Genomic DNA, 24,847 nt, shown 5'->3' on the forward strand with positions numbered 1-24,847 from the left:
TTCCTGATTAACGTTATTTGGATCGATTGGAATAATATTCTTGTTGGAAAATTTCCAAATTTAATTGTTAATGATATAGAAAATTAAGTAATTTTAGAATTCATCAAAGTGACATAGGGTAATAGATTTTCTATTTCATATTAATTATATAATAATTCCATTAGTTAGTTTCTTTATTTATTTTTCTATTTTATTTTCAATTGAACGTCCATAGATCTACCACTGTGAAGCATTGAATTTCGAATAAATTTTTAGTAAATCTAGGGATCCCTAGGTAAAAATCCTAGTTACATCACTTAAACCCTGCAATAACAGTCAAGGGTTAAATTTTAAATAATTTATTATCAAAATGAATATTTGCTCCAAAATGAATCTAAACACAAAATATAAATTCTAATATTTTTAATAAAGCTAGGGAACCCTAGAAAATCCTAGTTACGTCACTCTAATAGGATATCCTTGGATCATTTCATTAACATTATTTCGATTGGTTGCAAAAATCGTTGTGTTGGAAAATTTCAAAATCTAATTAATAATATTAGATATGCAAAATTAATTTTCAAATTTAACATTAAACCTCATCAAAATAATAGATCATAAATTTTTTACTAGTAAGTATGTTGACTTTTGTAGAGTTAAAAAATAATTGCATTAGCCAGTTTATTTATTTATTTTTCTATTTTCATAGATCTACTACTGTGTTTTGTATTATTAGTATAATACTGATGCTACTTATCATCGGAATGAATAACTCGATGATATTGCATTTGAGGTGGCGGTAGCGACCCTCGCAGTAGTCAATTGTGACCCCATCCCTGCTTGAAAAGTATAGATCGCCACGAAATGCCACATTTGTAGCCGGTCGTGTTTAATAAATACACGGTCTCTGTGCGTTGCATAGTTTACAGAGAAGAGCGTTTCACGTACGCGCGGCTGTGTGGCCCCAGGATTATCCAAAATGTCGATACAAAGCTGGCCACACGCGCCGTTCCAATTTATCCGTTTTGCCGGCTCCCAGCCGCCCCATCAGTTTCACGATCGCTGCCAACTATCTAAAGAGGTGGCTTCTAATGGAGCGCGAGTCCGTACCGTGCACCGTGCACGGTATTAACCGATTTCGAATTTCGAAACCGGACGCCTGCGAATTTTGTTACATCCTGTGCGTTACGCGTTTCTGCGCGATTCCAGGCGATGATGGACGATGATCGCGCCGCGTCTTCCGGTTAACCCTTCCGGTTCGACGATTCGCTACAATCCATAAATAGGGATCGAAGAGTGGAAAATGAATAAGGTTGTATGTGGCGAAATTCAATTTTTGTTCAATTTCTTCTTAAGTGCAACGATGCACTTGAAAAGTGCATATGCAGTTTTGTTTGTAAATCGAATTGCATATTTCTGTTGCATTATTTATATAGGAATTTTGTTGGAAATAGAAAAAGTTGACTAATGTAATGGTTATTATCTGATTGTTTTCATAAGTGCATCGATGCACTTGAAAAGTGCATATGCACTTTTGTTTGTTAATGGAATTGCATATTTCTGTTGTACTTTTTTCAAGATTATTGTACAAGCATTTAGTTGGAAATAAGAAAAGTTGAACAGTGTGATGATTATGATTTGACTATCTTCATATGTGCAACGATGCACTCGAAAAGTGCATAGGTATGCATTTTTGTTTGTAAATCAAATTGCACATTTCTGTTGCATTATTTATATAGGAATTTAGTTAGAAATAGAAAAAGTTGACTAATGTAATGGTTATTACTTGATTGTTTTCATAAGTGCATATGCACTTTTGTTTGTTAATGGAATTGCATATTTCTGTTGTACTTTTTTCAAGATTATTGTACAAGCATTTAGTTGGAAATAAGAAAAGTTGAACAGTGTGATGATTATGATTTGACTATCTTCATAAGTGCAACGATGCACTGGAAAAGTGCATAGGTATGCATTTTTGTTTGTAAATCAAATTGCACATTTCTGTTGCATTGTTTCAATGATTATTATGTAGGAATTTATTTGGAAATAGAAAAAGTTGATTAGTGTAATGGATATTACCTGTCTTCATAAGTGCAACAATGCATTTGAAAAGTGCATATGCAGTTTTATTTATCAATAGAATTATATACTTCTATTTATGTAGATTGATTCCTTGGAACATTTTGAGTGAAAAATTATTAGGGTAGGATGTTAAAAAAATCAACAGTTTGTGAGATATTTTTATTGCATTTTGTGCTTGCATTTTCTGGATGCATTCATGCACTTACACCAAAAAGTGAATTCGTAAAAGCTTTCTTAAATAAATTTTGTAGCTCCTTATAATGTTACTGCAATTCATTTCAAATCATCAGAAAATACAAAAGATTAAACATTCGTATTCCAAAATGGAGGTAACAAACGTTTAGCCTGTAATGTTTTGGAATCGTTTTCATCGGCTTATTATTATCATTTCGAGGCAGGTAGAGTTCGAAGGCTATTTATGTGTATTCGTTATCGAAGCACGAAATAAACTGTAATGCTATTAGGAGGGTGTACCGGGGTGGTATGGTGTGCTACCACGTATTTACAATGAACGGTTCTGCACTTTAACTCCCGTTTTATTAACGCCCGTGTCACCGCGTGCACGCGAATTATTGAAACGAAATGGAATCTCGTCGAGACCCGTCAATAACGATTCGAAAACGTGTGCCCTTCCCGGACGTGTCGCTCTTTAATTGCACTATTAATCGACCACCGTATTGCCACTCCCTGAAACGTGGACGGAAACATGTATCCATTTTCTAACATGTTCGTTTGAATCTTTGATATCTCATCGTTCTTTTCAATTAAATTATACAAAAAATAAATTTAATTCACCCTTACGTAATGTAATAGATAAAAATAGAAAATTAAATTAAAATTATATCTTTTTCCTTGAGGCTCTCTCCATGGTCCGCCGCGCCGTTTTGGGACTCTCTCCATGGTCCGTCATATTATTTTTTCTATTTTTTTAAGAAAAGGGTCAATTATATAGGGATTGACAACTGTATACATTATACTACTGAGGATTTTAAAAGAGGATGTTTGTATGTTGTTGATTCCGACATCCGGCGAAGCTTTACAGTAAAGGGGCGTAGATAGGAGACGATGAAGATTCATGCGAGATTACGTGAAACGCGAATTGTTAAGTCTCTTAAGCCGGGGATTTTCGAGGGACCTAGGCAGTCCTGGCTCCACGCGGAATCTATACGCCGTTTATGGACGATTATGTAGCCGCGTTTCCGGTTTACGTGCTCGAAAAATTGCGATTCGACGTCCACGATAACGCGCGTCCGAACCATCGGGGACTGTGTAAATTGCAAATTTGTTGAAAATATCGCCGGCAGTCGAGCGAAATCCCGAACCGATCGACTGCATACGATTTTCACGGTCGAAAAATGTTCCGATGAATACGGTGCTTTTAAAATCCTTCGAAAAGGAAAATTTAATATATATACATATTTTTTTTTTTTCGAAACATTGTTTCCAATGAAAATACAGACAGAAATTGCGTTTGTTATATTTCATTGTTTTCCTTGTAACTTCGTTTTCAATATTCCTATGAATTCCCTTTATAAAACAGTTTCCAATTAATCGAGAATAAAACAATCATAAAATAAAAGGGAACAATTAAAAAATTTATAAATACTTGTGTCGTAAAAGTTGAAAAGTAGAATTGATTAAAAGTAATTTGATTTTGGGGTTAATTTCAACCCCCTTAGAGGTCCCCAAAATACGAACAAAGCACCTCGTTAGTTTCATCAAAAATCACTTTAAAAATCCACGAAATTTAATTGGAATCGGTTAAGGAAGGTTAGAGATATTTCTTTTTAAACGAGAGAGGAACAAAACTCTTTTGTTGACTTGTTGGCACGAAAATGCCCGCGGACGACCACCGGGTGAAAGAAGAAGGGACAAGAGAAAAAGGGATAGAAACACGTGGAAACGTGGTGGTCGCGGGTACACGAAGAAACGGGTCGAGATAAGGTCGATCGAAGGGTGGAATCCGTAGGCGCCACAGCACGAAAGGGTAAAAAAAATAAAAGAGAGGAAGAGCTGTTAGGTAGCGTGTGTGGCGTGCAGTGTGTTGCGACCTTCTAATGAATAGGCCGATACCGACACCCAGGGAATTATATCGGTGCTTCTCGTACACCAGGGAATCGTGCTGGCGTGCTGGAAAAGAAAAAGGAGCGAATCGTGGAAACGAGCTTTGGACCCAGCTGAACGATAACCAACCGACCTGTTTCATTTGTTTTCCTTTTTTTTTTATCGGGGTGTCCAGGTTAATACGCTTTCAGGTATCTACCTGAAGTGTGGTGCCCGCTAATGTGGAGCTCCTGGAGATTTTGTTCCCTTTGCTCCTGTTTCTTTCGGGTCCTTTAATTGGATTTCAATTAATCTTTTGAGGGCAAGGTATATTGTTAATATTCTAAAAATGATATTTCAATGGGGCTCAAAGGGTTTGGTAGCCTTGGGTCTCTGAAATTTTAATTCGGTCCTGGTATTTTTATCTTCTTTTAAAAAATATTGATTTTCTAAAAAGGATCCTTAAGGACTTGATAGTCCCAAGTCTTAGAAATTTAATTCGGTCCTAGTGTTTCTAATTTTTTATTTTAATATTAATTTTCTAATGGGGGCCTTTAAGTGTTTGATTGCCTCAGACCTCTGAAATCTTAATTCGGTTGAGACGTTTCTATCTTTTTTAAAAAATGTTAATTTTCTAATAAGAGTCCTCAAGAGTTTGATATTCTCGATATTATCTTTTTTTTAAAATGCTGATCTTCCAAGGGGGACTCTCAAGGAGGTTTGGGTACTCCCAGGTCCCAGAAATCTAAATTCGGTCCTGGTGTGTCTATCTCTTTTGTAAAATACTAATTTTAATTAAATTTAATTAAAACAAACTAAATTTTCATTCGATCCTGGTGTTAAAAGTATCTAATAACATTATACTATTTAAGATGTCATATTTTCAAACAGGGTTCATTGCAATAATAATCTTTTATTTAATAAGAACTTCAAAAACAAAATAATAAAGGGACCATTTTATATCTTAGGATCATCGTTTCATAAATTATTACCTTCTTCACTTGCAATTATTACACAAAATAACATCTTTGAGAAACGTAGCAGAGGAAAGATATTCAAGTAAAGATTACGGTGAACGAGTGGGTAACATTAACGCGTTATCAGTACGATTTATAAAGTGAAACTCGAAATTATAGATCGAACACGATACGCTCGAACGAGCCCAGACCAACCGGTCGCCTTAATGGGCCAATATAGGAACGTTGCTGTGATTACTCTTTGCCACGTTCGATTATCGACGATTTGCATTCATCGATAGGAAACCTTGTCCAAGTGGATGCAATTTATTTAGCAACATTGCAATTCATTCCAAACACTCTTAGCTCGTTAAAATTGTATTTAAAATTAAATTTGTGTATATAGGAGGAAAGGTGGTCATTGTGATCAATGGGGAAGGACGATCATGATAATTATAGAAATTACAGGAGATAATATGTTTGTTTTTGTAATAAATTTTAGTGAGTATAAAATGACCCTATACAAGTCAAATGACATCGATTATTCATTTTTTCTTTCATTGAGCTGTTAATTAAATATGTAATGTAGAAACTCCCAAAACGACGGACCATGGAGAAAGCCAGAATTTTAATTCAATTTCGTCTTTCATATTATTTTCTTTTGTTAAAAATGTCACTTTCTTCCAAAAAGTGAATTTAATACACTTTGACTCTAAAATCAAGATATGCAGTCTGAGTGATTAACCCTTCTTTGCAATAGGAGGATAATTTCTATAAATTTTTCTAATTGAAGTCATTTAAAATTTAAAATGAAGATATTAATAATTTGCTATAAGTGATCGCGATAATCCCATTCTTCCTTAATTAGTCGCGAGGGTATTTAATTATTTTTAATAAAAATTGATGTAAATTGCAGAGTTCCTTAAAGATAACATACATCCTTCATAAACTATCATCAACTTTCATAAGTTATAACTATATCCTACGTGCTTTGAAAGAAAATAAAACTTGGATCATGCCGAAGTCTAGTATCGTTCTGAGTGAAAAAGTTGAAGTTCTCAAAGTGTGGAACTGTTTTCGATTGAATTCGGAAACCTGACTGGCCCTACAATATCGGTTAACAAGCCGTCGAGAAACTGTCAGGACTTGTTCCGGGAGTTCCAGGAAAGTTACTGGCCGTCTCCTCGGTGGAGATTTAAAGACGACCACAGAACTCTTTTCCGTCGGTCGAGTACGAGGAGCACTCGTGAAAGCACTCGATTTCAACCGCAAACTAACGCTCGTCTCTTTCGACTTCCCTTAACCGGTGTGAAATTACACACCTGATTTATCCTAGCTGCACGCCTAAACACTCGAGGCACCGCAAAAGGTTCTTGAAACCTGTCGTAATTATCACTCCACCGATTCAACTTTACTGAAAAGTAGGTACAGTTACGATCAAAGCTAGCTTCCGTAGAAAAAATAGAAAAATATTAATTTTGACGATATTAATATTAAAAGAATAAAATTCCAAAGATTCTCGGTGGTCAATCGACATGAAATTCGGAGGGGCAGGGGGAGGGTGGAGGAGGAGGAAAAGGAGGAGGAGGCGGTAGGGGACCTCAAATATAAAGCGATATTTTCATCAGCCTATTAGTTTCTGAAATATTAATTAAAAATTTTTCATATCCATATAATGTAATTAATAATGCAATAGTATGAAGATATCGCTTTATATTTGGGGTCCTCTACCCCCTCTCCCCGTCCCCCAAATTTCGTGTCGATTGGTCACTGGAGACATTTGGGATTATAGCTTATTAAAAGTAATTTAGAAACAAAATAATATAATTTTTAATTATTTTATATTATGAAATTTAGTATGTAATAGAAATATCAATTCAAATTTTCCCGCGTAAATGTTTACACGCAAGTGGTGGGGCGCCACAGACATATATATGGGACGTTCTCCCCTCCACTGTCATTCGTCTCGGGACCGCCTAGGGAGAAGGGTGTAAGACCAGGACTCAGCATATCATTCTTTCTTGAGAAATCTTTGATCGTGAGTGTACATACTTATGTATGCAATCACGTGTCATTTATCCTTTCCTAAAAGCATTTTTTTTCTCTACTTGAAGTTTTATTCAAATCTAAATGAAATAATTATTTTTGATAAATCTTTTAATAGAAAAATTTGATTTTCTGTACTTGAATTTTTATTCAATTTAAATGAAATAATTATTTTTAATAATTCATTTGATAGAGAAAAGTACCAATTTTTTTAAAATATGCAATTATTTTAAACTGCATTTTTAAAATATACAATTTGATATTCTTGTTTTTGGGTATTTACAATCTCGACAATTCTAACTTATCGAAAATTGAACAGAGATCCGATGACCGAAGCGGTCCAGCGATATCACCAATATTAACGATCAAAAGTAGCATAATACCAGTTCTATAAATTTCGATTGAGAGATAAGCAAACACCCTCTGCCACTATTAAAACACGGCATCCCGGTAACTAATTAAGATAAGGGGGAATATTATTAAGATTTAAGTTACATTCGAATTTCATCCGACCCAAGGCTCTTGGCTACGGATACGCCCCTGGTGTTCAAGGTTTTACCAGTGTGGTTATCCGAAATTATCCTTGCAACCCCTACGGCCTGGGGGCGTATCGTGTGTTCTGTGTGCGTTTAATGCACACGAAACAGATGCCTGTACAACGACGAGTCAACGACACTCTTGTGTATTGTTGAATTCATAATTTTATTGACATAAAGAAAAATTACACATCAAACTAACAATTAATTTTATGAATGGCATAAAATATTTATTGAAGGCGCAATAAATTTTGCAGTATTTTAATAAATTAACCCTTTATTGCATAAAATAATCGACAGAATTCTTGTATTTTTTTAAACATTTGTAATTATAAATTTTTCTTTTATTATACAATTTCTCTTTAAATAAATTACATCTTTCATTTTTAACCCTCCATCAGCATACTGGGTCATTGAGTTCCAAATGAAACTATCATTTTTCAGAACTTGCCTCTAAATTTCTATTTTTATTGCAAAAAGGTTTAAGTATTTCACTTAAGTCTCACTTAGCTTTAATAAATATCTCAGAATTTTTTCAGATTTTTTAAAATTTCAGAACAATATAAAATCAGGTATGAAAAAAGACTCAGTTTAATGGAGGGTTAAAAAGAACAAAAATTATGCAATAATGGGTTAAAAAAAAATTAGGTATGCAATGATGGGTTAAAGTATATAAAAAAAACCGTCGATATTCAACGATTCACACGATTCCTCAGCGAAAGAAGAACGTCGAACGTGCAACAACGATCAGGTATAATAGGAAGAAAGATAAAACGAGGGAGAAACTTGGTAAGGTGTAGAAACCCTGAGAAGGAGTTTCAAACTGTAGAGCCATGTAATCATATACAGATAAGCAGGGTACGTATGTATTCACGGGTAGTATCCAAGATTCTATCGTTGCAGCAGCTGCAACGTAAGAGGATGTGGCGAACCTTGGTGAAAAGCCTGCACACCCGATTCCGTCGTGATTTCGTTGGGTTATTTAGCGGTGGGTGGAGAGAGAAGGGTTCTCGGGAAGTTTCGGTTCGCGATATCGAATCGCCTAACACAATGATACAATGAACAGGGAGCATACACGTCGTTCCTCTTGCAAACCTGTCTTCAGACGCCATACAACCTATGGCTTTTGTGTAATTTCAGAAAATAGACGATTCAACAGCAATACTGTGAAAAGGGACATTTTATAAAAATTGAATTGAATTGAAATTGAAAGGGAATGGAATTTTATTTTATTTTATTTTATTTCTTGGAAAATTAATTTTCTGTGTCCTCCTCATAGACATCCAGGGGAAAATTACAATAAAGGGAAATGGGTTGGTTAAGGGGTTGTAGCTGAATTAATTCCGAACAACTTTTTCCTTTACCAAAATACTCGTCAGTGTTTATTTTTTGAATTATTAATAAAAAACACCGAGCAATCAGAGCCTTCAGATTCAGCCTCAGGAATCCAATATTTCCAATCTATTCTCTAGTACAATACAAATTTATAGTGATTAATTTTTCCTCAGGAAACCATTCGTACCTGTTCGGTATTAATTAAGCAAACCAATCAACTAGCGGACGCGAGTGAAAAATTAATTTTCCATATTTGTACGCTTCCAATCTATCCTCCAGTGGGATAATTAATTTCTCCCTAGAAAAGCATTTGTATCTCTGTTGAAAAATGATTAAACGTTAGAATTTATGTTTGAGGGTGTTAGCGAAGCAATTCAAGGAGTAGTTTCGATCGTTCAGGCGAAGGCCAGTTATCAGCGAGGAGTCAGGAAAATCGGGTAATTGATGGTGTACCATGGCCACGAAACGCAACAATGCCCAGTCCGAAATACATTTCCCCGGGCGTGCTTTAACGACTATCTACGAAATATCGGCTACGCTTGCAAACCGACCACGATTTACAGTCAGCCGCGATTAAGTAGCTTACCTGGGAACTCTGTGCCGCGCCGGAAACTTTGGACGGCAAGTTTCGACGTTGCAACTTGCCATTGCATCGTCGCTCGAATGAGTTTATCAAAGGATATTCGGTAATAAGACGAGAGAGATTGGTCCGGTTCGTTGCTCGAAAGAAAGTTCAAAATTTTCTAAATTTTTAATTGAAAAAATTTTTGCGAAAGGTATTTTAGTATTCTTTGAAATATTTTTAATTTCATCCCTGCGAATTTTCAATGTTCCCAAGATTTTCGATTAGAAAAGTTTTGAGAAATATTTGGGAAATCTTGGAAGCGTTTTGAATTCTCGGCTCGGCGAGTAGAAATTCTAAACACCAGCCAGAGGAGAATGATCGAGCTTATCTTGAATCGACGGGCTCGGTCACGCCTGCCTCGAAGACGCTTTTCAGCCCGGGGCAAGGTTTCAACTTGATGCGAAAGTTAGCTGGTGCGCAAGCCTCCAAGCTTGAAGCTTCAGTTTCATCGTGGACGTGCTTAACGAGAGGTATCTTGGTTTAATGATACGCCAGACGAGCCGTCTCTAATTATACGCCTCGAAATTTGTTAACGAATTTATCAGCAAACTTGGCTGTTCCCTCTCGTTACCTTCCCTACGCCTGGGTTATTTTGTTGTTTGTTATATTATGCTTTTATTTTAATAGAATTTTTCTTTTTTCATAGTTATGATGATGATTTTCAGTATTCAAATTCTGTTAGAGGTAGAAAAAGATTGAATATTACAAAGTTTTATTCTCAAGTGCAAGGATGCACCTAAGAAATGCAACTGCACTTTTTCCTTAAACACAACTGCATATTTTTTTTCATTATTAATTTTTGTGACGTTGTATCCTTTTATAGAATCGATCTATGTATATAAAAATATGCAATTGAATTGGTAAGAAAAAGTGCAGTTGCATCCTGTGGATGCATCGATGCATTTTTTTCATAATTAAGATGATGATTCTCAATATTCAAATTTTGTTAGAAGTAGAAAAAGATTGAACGTTGGAAAGTTTTATTCTTAAGTGCATCATTGCTCTTAAGAAATGCAACTGCACTTCTTAAATGCACCTGCACTTTTTCCTTAAATATAACTGCATATTTTTTTCTTTATGACTAATTTTTCAAAGAATCGATCTATGTAAACGAAAATATGCAATTGCATTGATAGGAAAAAGTGCAGTTGCATTCTAAAGATGCATCGGTGCCCTTTTGTCATAACTAAGATAATGATTTTCAGTATTCAAATTCTGTCAAGGACAGAAAGAGATTGAAAGTTTTTGTTCTAAAGTGCAATGATGCATTCGAAAAATGCAACTGCACATTTTGTTTTCATTTTCATCCTGTCGATGCATCGAAGCACTTTTTTCATAATTAAAATAATGATTTTCAGCATTCAAATTTCGCCAAAGACAGGAAGAGATTGAATGTTATAAGGTTTCATTCTTACGTGCAATGATGCACTTAAGAAATGCAGCTGCACTTTTTCTTTAAATACTGTTGCACATTTTTCTCTTTATTATTGATTTTAGTGACATTGTATCCTTTCAAAGAACAGATTTATATAAACAAAAATATGCAATTGCATTGGTAGAAAAAAGTGCATTTGTATTTTGCAGATGCATCGATGCACCTATGCAACAGTTCCAATTTCTGACGATAGGTAGCTTCGTTCTTTTCTCATAATTGAAAATGAAATTTTTTCGAAGGAATTAACAATGTCCATTGGCTTCTTGAATCTATTGTTTCACCATAAAAATAATTCCAATAATTCCTCAATCGGATCGATCATCGTAAAAAGGATGACCATCAAATTGTCCCCAGCACGGTCAGCTTTTCACGGAAACTTTTTCAATTATTTCCGCAAAATAGGCGGATCAAAGTTGCCAGATGGTCGCGTAGATTAATAATTCTGGAATTAATTAAAATTCGGCCGCGACGAAGGCGTAATAAGGCTCAGCGAAGCGAAAGAGGATCCGACAATCAGTCGATATCAACCCGGGGCCGGTGTAATTGTGAATTAATCGAATCAACCGGAAATACGACCTATCAAATACCGTTGAATATCCTTTTACGATTGTTCTTCTTCCGTTCAAGATGTTAGCACCAATTATTCTCGCAAATATAAAATTCAACCCTCCGCGAACCATGCGGAGTTCAATTAACCCCAGCGGTTTTAAAACTGTTCTGTATAAAAAATTGATAAATTCTTACGTTGGAATTTTTAAATAAATCGTTGCATTTTTATTTAAATAATATATTTGTAAATAAATAATTTTGGGGGTGAAACTAATCCCACATGATTTATGGCGTGACTTTTATTCACCTGGAAGGGTTAAATTAAAATATCTTAAAAATTGACGATTTTATTCTCAACAATTGCATATTTTAGTGAAAATTCGTCGGTTCGAGGAAAGTCTCGTAAGAGATTAAGTAAACACTAGCACCTGGCTGACAGAGTTTCAGGGATAACTAAGTGTTCAGGCTGTTCGTTAAAAACCCGAGGGCAACATGGATAAGTGAATTAGGAAGGTGGGGGGTCAGACGTCCTTTTAGTGCAGCCATTTACCTTCCTCAATTTTCTCTCCTCCCTTCATCCTTTCGTTGTTGCGAGCTGGAAAAAAAGTCGCCAAGTACCCGGTCTAATAGCTGCGAAGCTTTCCACAAAGGTGGAAAAGATGAAAATCGTTTATGTTAAAGGGTTGCTTGTCTCGTTATTCAAATATCACCGTCCTATTATAAATTCAGTTTCTCAGAAAAAAAAAAGAAGAAAATATCTCCCATTGCAAATTTAAATTTTATTCGCGTTTCGGTAAAACGAACGATTATAGGGGAAAGGGTTAATAGGTTTCCGATAAGTAAATTTAATATTTAACGAGGTTTATCTACTTCTGTTTAAACCCTTTGCGGTGTCAGGGTGTTACTTCACGAATCATTAAGTTCCACGCCGCTTAGATGGGTCAACATCATCCCCGAAAACAACACCTTCCCGTAAAAGCCCCGTTAGGCTGGCAAACTCGTTCCAATCGTGTACTGCCGGCAAACAGTTTCGACACGGCTTATTACGCCTGCCCTGAATAATTGAGCACCGTGTTAATTAACTCGACTTCTCACCCCTGAAATTAAACATCACAGGACAGGATGGGAAAGAGACTATGAGCCATGTTGATCATGTTTCGTGAACGGGCGACGAAATTGTAGGAAATAAATCGTAGCCGTTCGTGTAGATATCGTTTTCCATTTGCCATGGAAAGAATTTATTTCGCAAGGTAATTAATTCATTAGGAGTAGAATGATAATTACTCTTCAATATATTCTGTTTCCAAATTTCTTTCACGTATGATTGATTTAATTATCCCTCGAAGGACGGACCAGGGAGAGAGCCTAAAGACGGCGGACCATGGAGAGAGCCACGAGGCTCCACTGTTCAAAATTTAAATATTAATTGCATATGAATAAATATGTACCTAATAAATAATAATAAATTTAATAACTTTAAATAGTGATTACAACCACTATAATAATTATTTGTAGAATTTCTTTCAAGGGTTAAATTCTTTTCCAAAATGAAAATCTATCTCGAAATTTTCAATTCGACCATCTTGATCTTCTTCGAATCCTCGTTCCATCAACCCCCAAAAGGGAGAAAAGAGAGAGGGATGAAAAGAAGTTTGAAATCCTTGGTAGAGGGGTGAGTTTGACTTGCAGAGTGCTAATATTAAAGTTGCTCGTTGCGAAGGGTCGTCGAGGGGCTGGCCATCGGTGGACGAAATGGGGAACGAGGGGAGGGTTTTCTTCGCGCATCGGACCCGATTAGATTAGAATTTGTTAGGGGTGTCGCCCGGTAACTTCGTCAGAGGAACGCTGTCAGTTTTGTTTCATCGCCGACGGGCACAAGAGCTTTTTGAGAAAGTTTCTCGCACGAAATTCCGCGTCGAGACACGCTGAAAACTTTCCGGCTGAATACCGACTTATGAGGAACGACGTGGGTCAGGGGGATGGGGGTGAATTAGCCCTGGCATCGGGTTTAATACGCGTCTCAACGTTCCCTTCCTTTTTTTACCAGAATCTTTTTTCTTCATACTTTCCTTTCCTTTTCTCCGTTGGATATAAATGGAACTTGCAATTTTTTTTGCATCATTTAACCTTTCAACTAAGAATGACTAATTACTCGTCACAGGGAAATGCTTCTCTAGTGTGCATAAATTTATAACTTTTTAAAGAAAGAGTTTCATATATTGGAACAGTAATTTTTAAAGAGACAGTGTGAAATTTAAAAAATAGAATTAGGACTTTCTTCATGGTCCGCCGTTTTAGGACTCTCTACATGGTCCGCAGTTTTGAGAGCTTTATCCCTTCTTAAAGGGATAGTGTAAAATTTAGAAAATGAAAATAATATGAAATACCAAATTAAATTAAAATTGTGGCTCTCTCCATGGTCCGCCGCGTTCTCTTGGGGCTCTCTCCATGGTCCGCCGTCAAAAGATCAAGAAACGTATTATATTATATTCCAAAGGGTCAACAATTGTATACGTTATTTATAAAATGATATTTCAAGTGGTTCTATTGTAACTAGTGTAGAGTAAAATTGTGAGAGTAGAAATGTTAGTAGCTTTCCTTTTCTCTCCCCAAGGAGAATCACACCACCGGAGGGAATCAATTTCTCCTCACGTTCCTGGGGAACAGACGTCAAAGGGGAATTTCGATGAGTCGAATTGACAGTTTTACGATCTCTCGCTAAAGCTTCCTATATTTCGTTCGTCTCCTCCTCGGATCAGGAAAAGCTTTTCCTCGACATCGAGGACACTTGGCCAAGATCCGGACGTGTTTTCTCGTCGTCTTAATTCGAATACCACCATGAAGGAATGACGTTTCCACTTACTTTCACGTAGAAGAACGATTTTTATGACCTACGTGTCTTTATTTCATTTTTATCCTTTATTCTTTTTCGATTTCTCACAAGAAAATTATTAATCTTGTCAAATTACATTAAGAGAATCATAAAATTTTTATTTTAAATTATTTCTTGTTTCGGAATTATTTGATTTTTCTGAGTAATAAATAATCTACATTCAAAAGTGAATATTATATTTATAGGACAGTAAATTTAGGATGGGAAATTACATCTTTATAATTGCAAATATATTTCTCACAAGAAAATTATTAATCTTGTCAAATTACATTAAGAAAATCTTAAAATTTTTATTTTTAATTATTTTTTGTTTTGGAATTATTTCATTTTTCTCAGTAATAAATAATCTATATTCAAAAGTGAATATTATATTTATAGGACAGTAAATGTAGCATGGAAAATGACTACTTTTATAATTGAAAACGTATTTCACTCACCATGTATGCTTTTGGACGAATCAACTCGAAGTATTCCCTCGCTTTGTATCTGATCCTTTCCATTAGTAACTCGACAAGTGTAGAATCCCATATCCCCTACGTCCAAGTTGATGATTTTTAAGCGACTTCCGGCGATGTTTTTCGCTGCATGCTCGTGTGCCTTATCGTTAGTAACAAAACCATTTATATTTATGAAAAAACAAAAGATACTCTTGAAACTTTCCTACTAGCAAAGTAAAAAATAGCAATTTGGTGACGTTACCTGTGCATGTATCTTTTTGATAGTAATTTTCGGTCGTTTCTCTTCAACGGGTGCTTCATTTTTGAACCATTTAATTTTCGTTGGCGGAGGATCGCCAACAACCTCGCATCGCATGTGAGCGACTCCACCAGCATCTTTGGATATATTCGATAAGGTCCGTATGAATTTTAGGGTGCCACTTTTCGCCCCTGACACAGCTTCCATATCGGTTCTGTAAAGCAAACAAGAAAAAAAAAATTATATAAAATTTGAAATATTTTCAATTAATAATCTGTTCAATTATTTTGCTGAAACAGAAATATTGATTAGGTAAGTTTCATACAAAATTAACTCTATACTATTATATACTAATATATAACTCTCGACTTTATTCTCTAATTTTTTAAACTAGAAATATTGCAAAATGGCAGAGTTATTTATGAATTTTAAGCCCTCTTGCGTTAGAACAATAATCAATTTCTACTGATGATAAATCAATGATTCTCACTTTTGTAACACCCGTTAGAGAGTTCTCATTGAAATGTATGAGCAACATGTTGTCACGAGAAATTGACCAAAGAACGTTCAGGAGTCTGGTGAAATTTTTTATCGGCTCTCGGTTTACATGCACCGTTTAGCATGATTGCAGGCATAGACAGGCAGCTGGTATGAAAATTCAACGATTATTATACCTTGTATTCGTATTTTTACAACGTGTAAGCGTCGTCGAGCTAAATATTTCCTCCGATGGCTGGGAATTTGTAACATGTATTACAAGCGCAAAACATGTACTATAGAATCGTTCAAAAATGTCCGTCTATTAAATTACACAACGTAAGTGACGCTTTTTTGTTTTAATAAATTTCAAAATTAATTTCATTAACACTTGAAAGGCGGAGCCTGGGTTAATTGTGAAACAAATTAACATTGTGGCTCTCTCCATGGTCCGTCGTCCGAGGATTAATTTTACCTCTCAAAAGTTTCTAACTTTTAGTGACAAATTTAATTACTATTTAATTTTTAATATTTTATTAATTATTTTATTTTTATTTTTTGAATTCAATCGATTTGGCAAGTAAATAATTAGATTATTGAGAAACGTAGATTTTTTTTAATTCAAAATTTCACGAATAATAAAATATATGTTCATTAACGTATTAGTTTAGAAAGTCGCTAGAAATGGTATAAAAAATTCATAATGTCGGTCGAGAAGTTTAAATTGACTTTATCTTATGTTCACCTATACATTCGCGCTCCTTTAGGGCGCTCGTAAATTATGAAATTAGTTGTCCCTGGAGGATGTGATTAATTTTAGCGTGGCAACTTTGAAGAACCCTCGTAAGAATTTATTGAAACAAGCTATAACTCGAGCATGCTCGAACTCACTTCGAACTTTCGAGTTGTTCAAGCATATTGAACTCGTGTTGAAGCAACTCTTAATTGTAATTTATCGCAGCACAACATCTCAACGTAATACAAATATTTCCTGTTTATCTTACGTTTCATTACGGAATGCGTTCGCTAATTCCCTGTCAGGTAGATCGTATGCTTATTACTCTTGCCTAAATAGACGCTCGATAATTCCCCGTTTCTTAGAATTGCTTTTAAAATCCCCAATTGGGAATATACCTACAGTTATTTAAAATTAAGCAAAAGTTATCTAATTAACCCTTGGATGGCGGAGCCTGGGTCAATTGTGACTTAAATAAAGATATTAATATAAAATTAAATGTATAATTTTTTAATGAGCGGGTTTCATGTATTAAAAAAATAATTATTAAGGAAATAGTATAAAATTTAGAAAATTAAAACTGGGGCACTCTCCATGGTCCGTCGTCTGAGAGTTAAAAAAAAAGAATTTAAAATGCAAAGTATTTTATATTTTTCGTTATTTTTAATAATATAAAATATAAAATTGAATTGAAATTGAGAATATCTCCATGGTCCGTCGTCTGAGAGTTAAAAAAAAGAATTTAAAATGCAAGGTATGTTATATTTTTCGCTATTTTTAATAATATAAAATATAATATTGAATTGAAATTGGGACTCTCTTCATGGTCCGCCGTCTAAAGGTTAACCATGGAACGTGTCAGTGCAAAAAGATACGAATCATAGAAGTACAACCACCTTCCTACTATTTCTCATCATTGGCTTAATCAAAATTCCTTCGTCAATCGAGCGAAAGTTTCAACGAACATCGCAGATAAAGCTGGACTCCTTTAATGATCTCTGTTTCAAAGTTCCATTGTTAGCGAGCCAGGTTGGATGATGAAGCGAGTCCGAACGATCGATCTGCATGTGGGTGGAAACACAAGCCTCCGGGGCATACGATGTGGGATCATGGTCCCATAAAAATCCACCACGGACACTGACCACTTTCAACGATGGGATTCGAAACGAATCGTTTTAAAACACCGATGGAAACTTGAGATATCCGGTTGCAATTCTTTTTTTTTTTGACCGGCTCAAACTTCTATAGGGTGTTTTTATTTTAAGGGGTATCATTTTACTTTATATTCTTTTATTTTAATTTTCTATTTTGTTGTATTATTATATGTATAATTTTATTCGAAGGTTGGTTTCATTTTTGACACGTTGAATGCCATGGGGGTCACTGGTGACCCTTGTAAATTACACATACTCAAATAATTAAAAGAAAACAATAGAAAAATATTACTCTGAATAGTATTGCTAATATATTAATAATGTAAGGTAGCAAATTGAAAAATTATTAAAAATGAACTACTTTCATTTTTAATAATTAGAGATTCAATATGTCTCATAACAAATGTCCATTTTCACTGCAGCAAAGGTGTTAAATTTATTGAAATTGCCAAGTTTTATAATTCTGGAATAATTCTTATTACCATAAGACCATAAGTATGACATTTAACAATTCTTTGATGTCATTAAATTGTATTATATTTCCACGTTTCAAAAATGATCGTTTTATAAATATATTCAGTTTTCATATTGATTGATTGCTAAACTAACTAGGATAACTCGATCGACTGAACTAGTTCGTCTGAAAGACGCAGTTGAAGCGCGTCAAGGCGAAACGCCTGATGGAAGTTGCAATCAATCGTGACTTCCGGCCGATCTCGACTCGGCTGGGAGAAAGTAATCGCGTATATTAGAGCAATATAAATCCGTGAGGGCGGACGTTGTCGCCACGACGCTGTGACTGGAATATTAAGTATGAATATGTTAATGCACTGCCACCCTATTCTTCTCACCCTCTCGCGAGTTGCAACACGACGAAATAATGCATACTGTGCGGACTTCCCCCTTATCGCCACGGTGATATACGATCATGGGGTCGCGTCTATTTACCCCGAGTGTTTCTGGAAATGGACTGTCCTCAAGATTTCTCTGTTCCTTTATTTTTTACCATTCCACGACCACACTTTGTCTTACTTTTATTAAAAATCAACCCTTTTGAATTTATTACAAATCCTCCGATGGAATTGCATCGTACTGTAAAATCAACCCTTATAAAATTGATATGTTCTTCATTTTTTTAGGTTTATTCCCTGCATTTAGGTTTTATGAGAAACCACCCTCTTTGAATTTATTTAAAAATACCTGATAGAGCTACATTGCATTATGAAATTGACATCTGATATGAACAACATTGTAATTAATTTATACCAAGTTTACAGGAGAGTGATTTACAATTTCTTACATTTGATCTTATTTTTTCGAGTACTTTCAAATGGTTTATATTTTCTATAATTCAAAATATATTTTTTTTAAGATCAAAAGTTCATTTTTGACAGTTAAAAATAGTTCTAATTGTAATAAAAGCATGGTTTTCTAGACAGAAAAAGAGATTATTATTACTTTTTAATACATCTGTATTATAATTGCAAAATACTGCAAAAAAATTGCAATATTGTTCATATCAGTTGTTTATATTGTCAAAAATCAAATATCCTATATATATTCTTCATGATTTTCAGTTTAATCTCTTGCATTTATATTTGATAAAAAACCACCCTCTTTGAATTAATTCAAAATTACTTAATAGAGCCACATTACATTATGAAATATTTCCTCTACATTATCCATAATATTTAAAATGATCCAATATTCTTATACAGTCATTAAATCCAAGATCATCGATGTCATTTATCAAGAACCTCCTTACGTATCCAAGTAACTCAACCGTACCATTACTCAAACCGGAAACACTAGCTCTGCGCAAGGAGCCAATCACCAAGTTTGCTAAGAGGGTGGTATGTGTGTTGGTCCTTAAATGCACAGACACGCGTACGATCGTGTGTTCCTCGTGTGTTTACACGATGGAACGTGATTGCACGTGGCCACCGAGAGTAACTAACCCCGTTGGATATTGAATATAAATCAAGTCATGATCAGTAAGTCATCGGTAAGTTCTGCTGCACCTGCGGCCCGCAGCGTTAACCGTTCTTGACGTCGAGATGCATTATTGCATTCTGTTGCAAGTATGCACTCTATATGCATTTCATCACAAAATTAGGAGAACATTTGCAATTTAATACAATTTTTATTTTATTTGTAATTTTACATTGGGGTTTAATTATGCTATATACATTTCATCATAAAATTAGGAAAACACTTGTGATGCAATGCAGAATGCATAAGATTACAAAAATGCAATTTTTAAAAATTTCTATTCTATTTGTAATTTTACATTTCAGATTTAATTATGCTAGATATACTCCATTGCAAAATTAGGAAAACACTGGTGATGCAGTATAGAATATACAAGATTACAAATTTGCAATTTTTTAAAATTTCTATTTTATTTGAAATTTTACATTGGGGTTTAATTATACTACAGACACTCCATCACAAAATTAAGGAAACTCTTATGATGCAATGCACAAGATTACAAATTTTTAATTTAAACAATTTTTATTTTATTCACAATTAGAAATTTTCATTTTCTAATAGATTCTAAGACAGGCAAAAATTTAATTACTGTTATTCTCTTATTGTTATCATTGGTAAGAGTTTAGAAATGTATTTTATTCTTTTTGGGGTCCAACAAAGGGTTAAATGTTTAATTTATTATTTTATTTGAAAATCACGTTTATTTTCTTTCCAGTATAGTCTTTCACTCGGTGTTTAGAACTTTTGTTTTGGTAAATCCACTCGAAGCTTCGTCATCAAGTGGTCGAACGTTCGCAACTAAACGGGTTATTTTTCCGTCGCTTTCTGCAATTTTCGCCTTTTCATCGAGGACTTTTCGTTGGTCGTTATGAAAACAAGAGTCGCTCGTCAGTTGAGCGGCTGATAAACTGAGCCTCCTCAAAATGCATAGAATTACTTTGCATGGTAAACACAGAAGCAATGCTTGCTCCCTTTTTTATTTTCTCTCTATTTTACACCCCATCTAGTTCATGGCAAAATTTTCCGGACGCTGTTTAATTTTGCTCGTGTCGTTCGACGTCGAATACCGCCGGGACGTCGTTAAACGCGTGCACCGGTGATTTCAATTCCCCTTTTTGCTTCTTTTTTCCAGAAACATGCCGAGCGTAACTTTTTCGTCCTCGGTAATTCGATAATCCTCTAATGGCGATGGAGAAAATCGACCGAGACGGGAGGGTGGTTAATCGAAAAACACCGTAAATTATAAAGAGATTGTTGCAAATTAAATTTCATGACGTAAAAGTACTAGAAAATAGCATTTATGGTAAGGGAGTCATCGTGGACAACGAGGCAGGATGATCGCGATAATTATTAAAATTCAAGGAGATAATTCATCTTCGTTTTTGTAACAAATTTTAGTGGGTATAAAATAACCCTACACAAATCAGATCACATGGATTGTTACTTTTTTCTTTCATTGAACCATTAATACATTAAATGCCACAATGATAATGGGTATTTCTGTGGGAGGCATTGAAGTTCTAATTATTAAGAATAATTAATTTTCAAATTTTAAATTTCAAGCCTTCTATTTGCTATTTTACATTATTTAACAATATTGTAAATAATTTACATTATTTTACAATATTGTATCAATAATATTTTTTTTGTTGTTTTCTTTTAATTAGACATGTGTAATTTGTGGTTCCGGTGACTGATGACCCCCCATAGCATTCAACGTGTTAATTTCTTTTTTGATTTTCATGAAGTAATAATAAAGTCGTACCTATGAGCACTTTAGCCCATTCACCGAGTAAACGTGGCATTCAACGTGTTAATTAAATACGTAATGTAGAAACTTCTAAAACAGCGGACCATGGAGAAAGCCCCAATTTAATTTTCCATTTCATATTATATTCATTTTCTAAATCCTGCAGTGTCCCTTATGTAACTTTTCTAATGTTTGTGATGATTTTACTTAAAATCAAAACCTTAACATATACTTTACTTGTAATTAAAATATTTGAAAAAAAAAAAATCAGTTTAAGTTTGTGAAAATTAGCCCAATCCGAATGTATTAATAATTTGTCATAAGTGATCGCAAAAACCTCATTCTCTTCTACTTCAATTCGAAGTTCAAGATTTGATAAAAATGACTCAACATAATAAACAAATAAGAATTTCTCGTACAATTTTATTTACAATCAAATTAATATCTTGCAACAATATGCAATCTGCACCTAATCCATCATGAATCACCCCCAATCAGAGCGATCGATCGCCGTAGTCACCCACGGAAATATTTCAGCCCGAACAAAAGGCATGCTTACAAGTTCCGGTTAACAGGAGAAAAGGTGTTAAAACGTAGCTAAGACGGGGTCGACGAATCGTTAACACTTTGACGCGCCCACCATGTTACGTCACTTCCTTCGCTGCCGGTTTTAAGCAGTCAGAAGACCGTCTCAGACAGGGATTAGGCGTTCGCGGGGTTTCTATAAATAATGCAACGTTTAGCCAGCCTCGAAGGGATCGGTTTTGTCCCTCAACCCCCCCTGACACGGGAACAGCGTTTTAAAGTCGCCATGCAAATCATCGAAGAGGCGTTGGATTATCGAGAAGTCAATCCGTACATTTTGGCGAACCTATTGTTTCGTTTTATGCGATGTTGTGTGGGTTTAAGTGTTTTCTGTCGTGAAAATTTTTTCAATTCTAAATGATGGAGGAATAATTGGATACAAAATGAATATTTTCATGTACTTTGATTATAATTTTTAGTTAAATTATTATTCATATCTTCGTGGACTGATATAAGGTTGAATTAGAACTGGGGCTCTCTCCATGGTCCGCCATCTGAAAGTTGTGTATTTTAGGGGTGCCTCATAATGTAAATCATATATATTCAAATAATTAAAATAAAATTATAAACAAATAGGTATTATCGTGAATAGTAAAAGTTTGAAGAATTAAAATTTGTAATTTTTATTCGGATAAATTACAGTTCCAGCATTTCTTAGGAAATTATTATTGAAACCAAGCAAATTATAATTTTGTAATTAATTATTCGTACCGAATATCTAATTTTCGTTTCATTAAATGATTAGAGCACGAAATAGATTTTAGAGAAGCATCGTAGATTTACGGGGCCATGTTACGGGGCGATAATGCGACAAACGTGATTGAAATTACGTGTCGTAACCGATCGTAACGGGGGCATTATGGTTACGATATCGTGCGTACACGGGTCGACGACTTTCAGGCAACTACATTATTCCTGAACGCCACGTGGCTCCATTAATATTGATGCACCGATTCTCTGGAACCCCTTCTGCAAGGGATGTCGAGGGAGAAACTGACAGAGATTCTGCTAGACGTTGTAGCGACACAGACTTTAGCCCTCGGTGAATCTTGCGGGATCAATTCTTCCTCGATCCAAGCATTGTTTGAATAAATTTATTTCACCGTGAATATTCAAATGATCTGTCATACGAGATGATGAGTTTAGCCTTAAGTGTTTCTGTTGTTGAGAAATCAAAAATTCAAAAATTTTTTAATTTAAAAATTTGAATATTCTAAGATTCTATGATTCTAGGATTCTAAGATTTTAAGATTCTAAATATCTAAGGTTCTAAAATTCTAAGATTCTAAAATTCTAAAATTCTAAAATTCTAAGATTCTAAGATCCTAAGATTCTAAGGTTCTAAGATTCTAAAATTCTAAGGATCCAAAATTCCAAAATTTTTAAATACTAAAATCCCAAAACTCCAAATACTATATAAAGTGTCATCAATATTTTAATTCCAAAGTGATCAATTATTCGTTGGAACAAAAAGCAAAAAATGATATAAAAAATAATTAGATAAACAGAAACTACTCTTTATTCTTAAACATTGAATTAGAAAATATTTGCGACGTTGCTGGGAAAATTGTTCCACCCCGAAAATCTCAGATTCGACGAAGGAAACGCGTAAGCGAAATCCAAGATGAGGATCCGATTCGTTCGGAATTCCGATTGGCCCTATCGACGCTTCCTGGTTGAATTAGCCTGTCAGAAGGAAGGAGAGAATTCAAATTTAATCACGGCCACATCTCACCCAGTTCCACGACACACGGGAAGTGGCATTATTACCTTTCGAATCGAACCAATCGAGCCGTTTCCTTATTAAGCCCTGCGGCATTCCCCGGCTCTTGCTTTTCCATCGTACCAAACCCATGAAATCCTTCAACCACCCATTCCCCCTATTCTCCTCCCTTTTTTAATTTCACCTACATCTCCGATAGAAAATTTTACTCTTCCCCGTTTCTCATCCGATTCTCATCGATTTCGACCGATAAAAATGATTGAAATATACGATCTTCTGTCAAAGATGCAGGGTGTTTTTCAAATAACTATCTTGGATTTTATTATCATGGTGTGATGGTAATAATTTTATGGTTGGTAAATTTGATTTTATAGTGTAATTAAAAATTTTAATTTATCTTAAAAATTTATCTTAACCCTTGAATAGCAAAATTTGAATCAATCGAGACAGAAAATTACAAAATATATTATATTAAAATTGGGACTCTCTCCATGGTCCGCCATCCGAAAGTTGAGAAGGAAACAAGAATAGGAAAATTTTATATTACATATTCGGACTTGTGATATTTTGTAAATAATCAAAAGATGAAAATTTGAAGATTTACTATATCTACGTGTGAAAAATTAAAGAAAGTAATATTTATTAACATACCCATTAGTAGTTGCGTCAAAAACATCGTTATAGTCTTCGTCGGTGCTGTAATCCTGAACGTCAGGATCCAAATCCTCGATTTCGCCGTTTCCTGCAACTAAAAGAATAAAAAAACATAACAAAACTTATAATTTAAATAGAAACTCCTGCGAAAGGAAATTTTTCAAATTAATTTCCTTCAGATTTTTCAACACCAAATTAACACCTAAATTAATGTATACGTCGTCGAAAAACTAATTCCAGTGCGAGGTCTTTAAAATTCTGCATTATGTTTGATAAAAATATAAAGCCTTTTTTTCGTTTCATCGCGATAAGGTAGAGCAACCCCTTTCTCGGTCCCGACACCCGTCACCCTATCAGGCCACGATTTACCCCATAAGCACGCTAGACACACTCGGTGCCGCGTCTCAAGTTATCCAACTGCCTAACAATGTAACAGCTAACTACTTCGAACAACGGTAGCCGTTCGTTGTTTCGTACACCTGCGCAAATACCACATCAACAGCCGTCCCTTGAAGGGTCCTACGAACAAACGTCCAACCCTTCACCCAACACGGTACTAGAATGTATACGAGGATTTCGCGATTGACTTCTTCCGTCCAGC

At 34.9% G+C, this 24,847-nt stretch overlaps 1 protein-coding gene across 1 annotated transcript in view; it reads right to left on the reverse strand.

The window, feature by feature from the left end:
* Ror (tyrosine-protein kinase transmembrane receptor Ror) overlaps positions 1-24,847 on the reverse strand; it is a 228,172-nt gene that overhangs the window by 17,535 nt on the left and 185,790 nt on the right. Inside the window, exons 2-4 of the mRNA XM_034332131.2 lie at positions 24,244-24,340; positions 15,179-15,389; positions 14,917-15,076 (exon numbers count right to left, since the gene is read on the reverse strand). Coding sequence (XP_034188022.2) covers positions 14,917-15,076; positions 15,179-15,389; positions 24,244-24,340 — 468 coding nt within the window. The remainder of the gene's footprint in view (positions 1-14,916; positions 15,077-15,178; positions 15,390-24,243; positions 24,341-24,847) is intronic.

Source organism: Osmia lignaria, chromosome 5 (assembly GCF_051020975.1).
Source record: "Osmia lignaria lignaria isolate PbOS001 chromosome 5, iyOsmLign1, whole genome shotgun sequence".
NCBI lineage: Eukaryota > Metazoa > Arthropoda > Insecta > Hymenoptera > Megachilidae > Osmia > Osmia lignaria.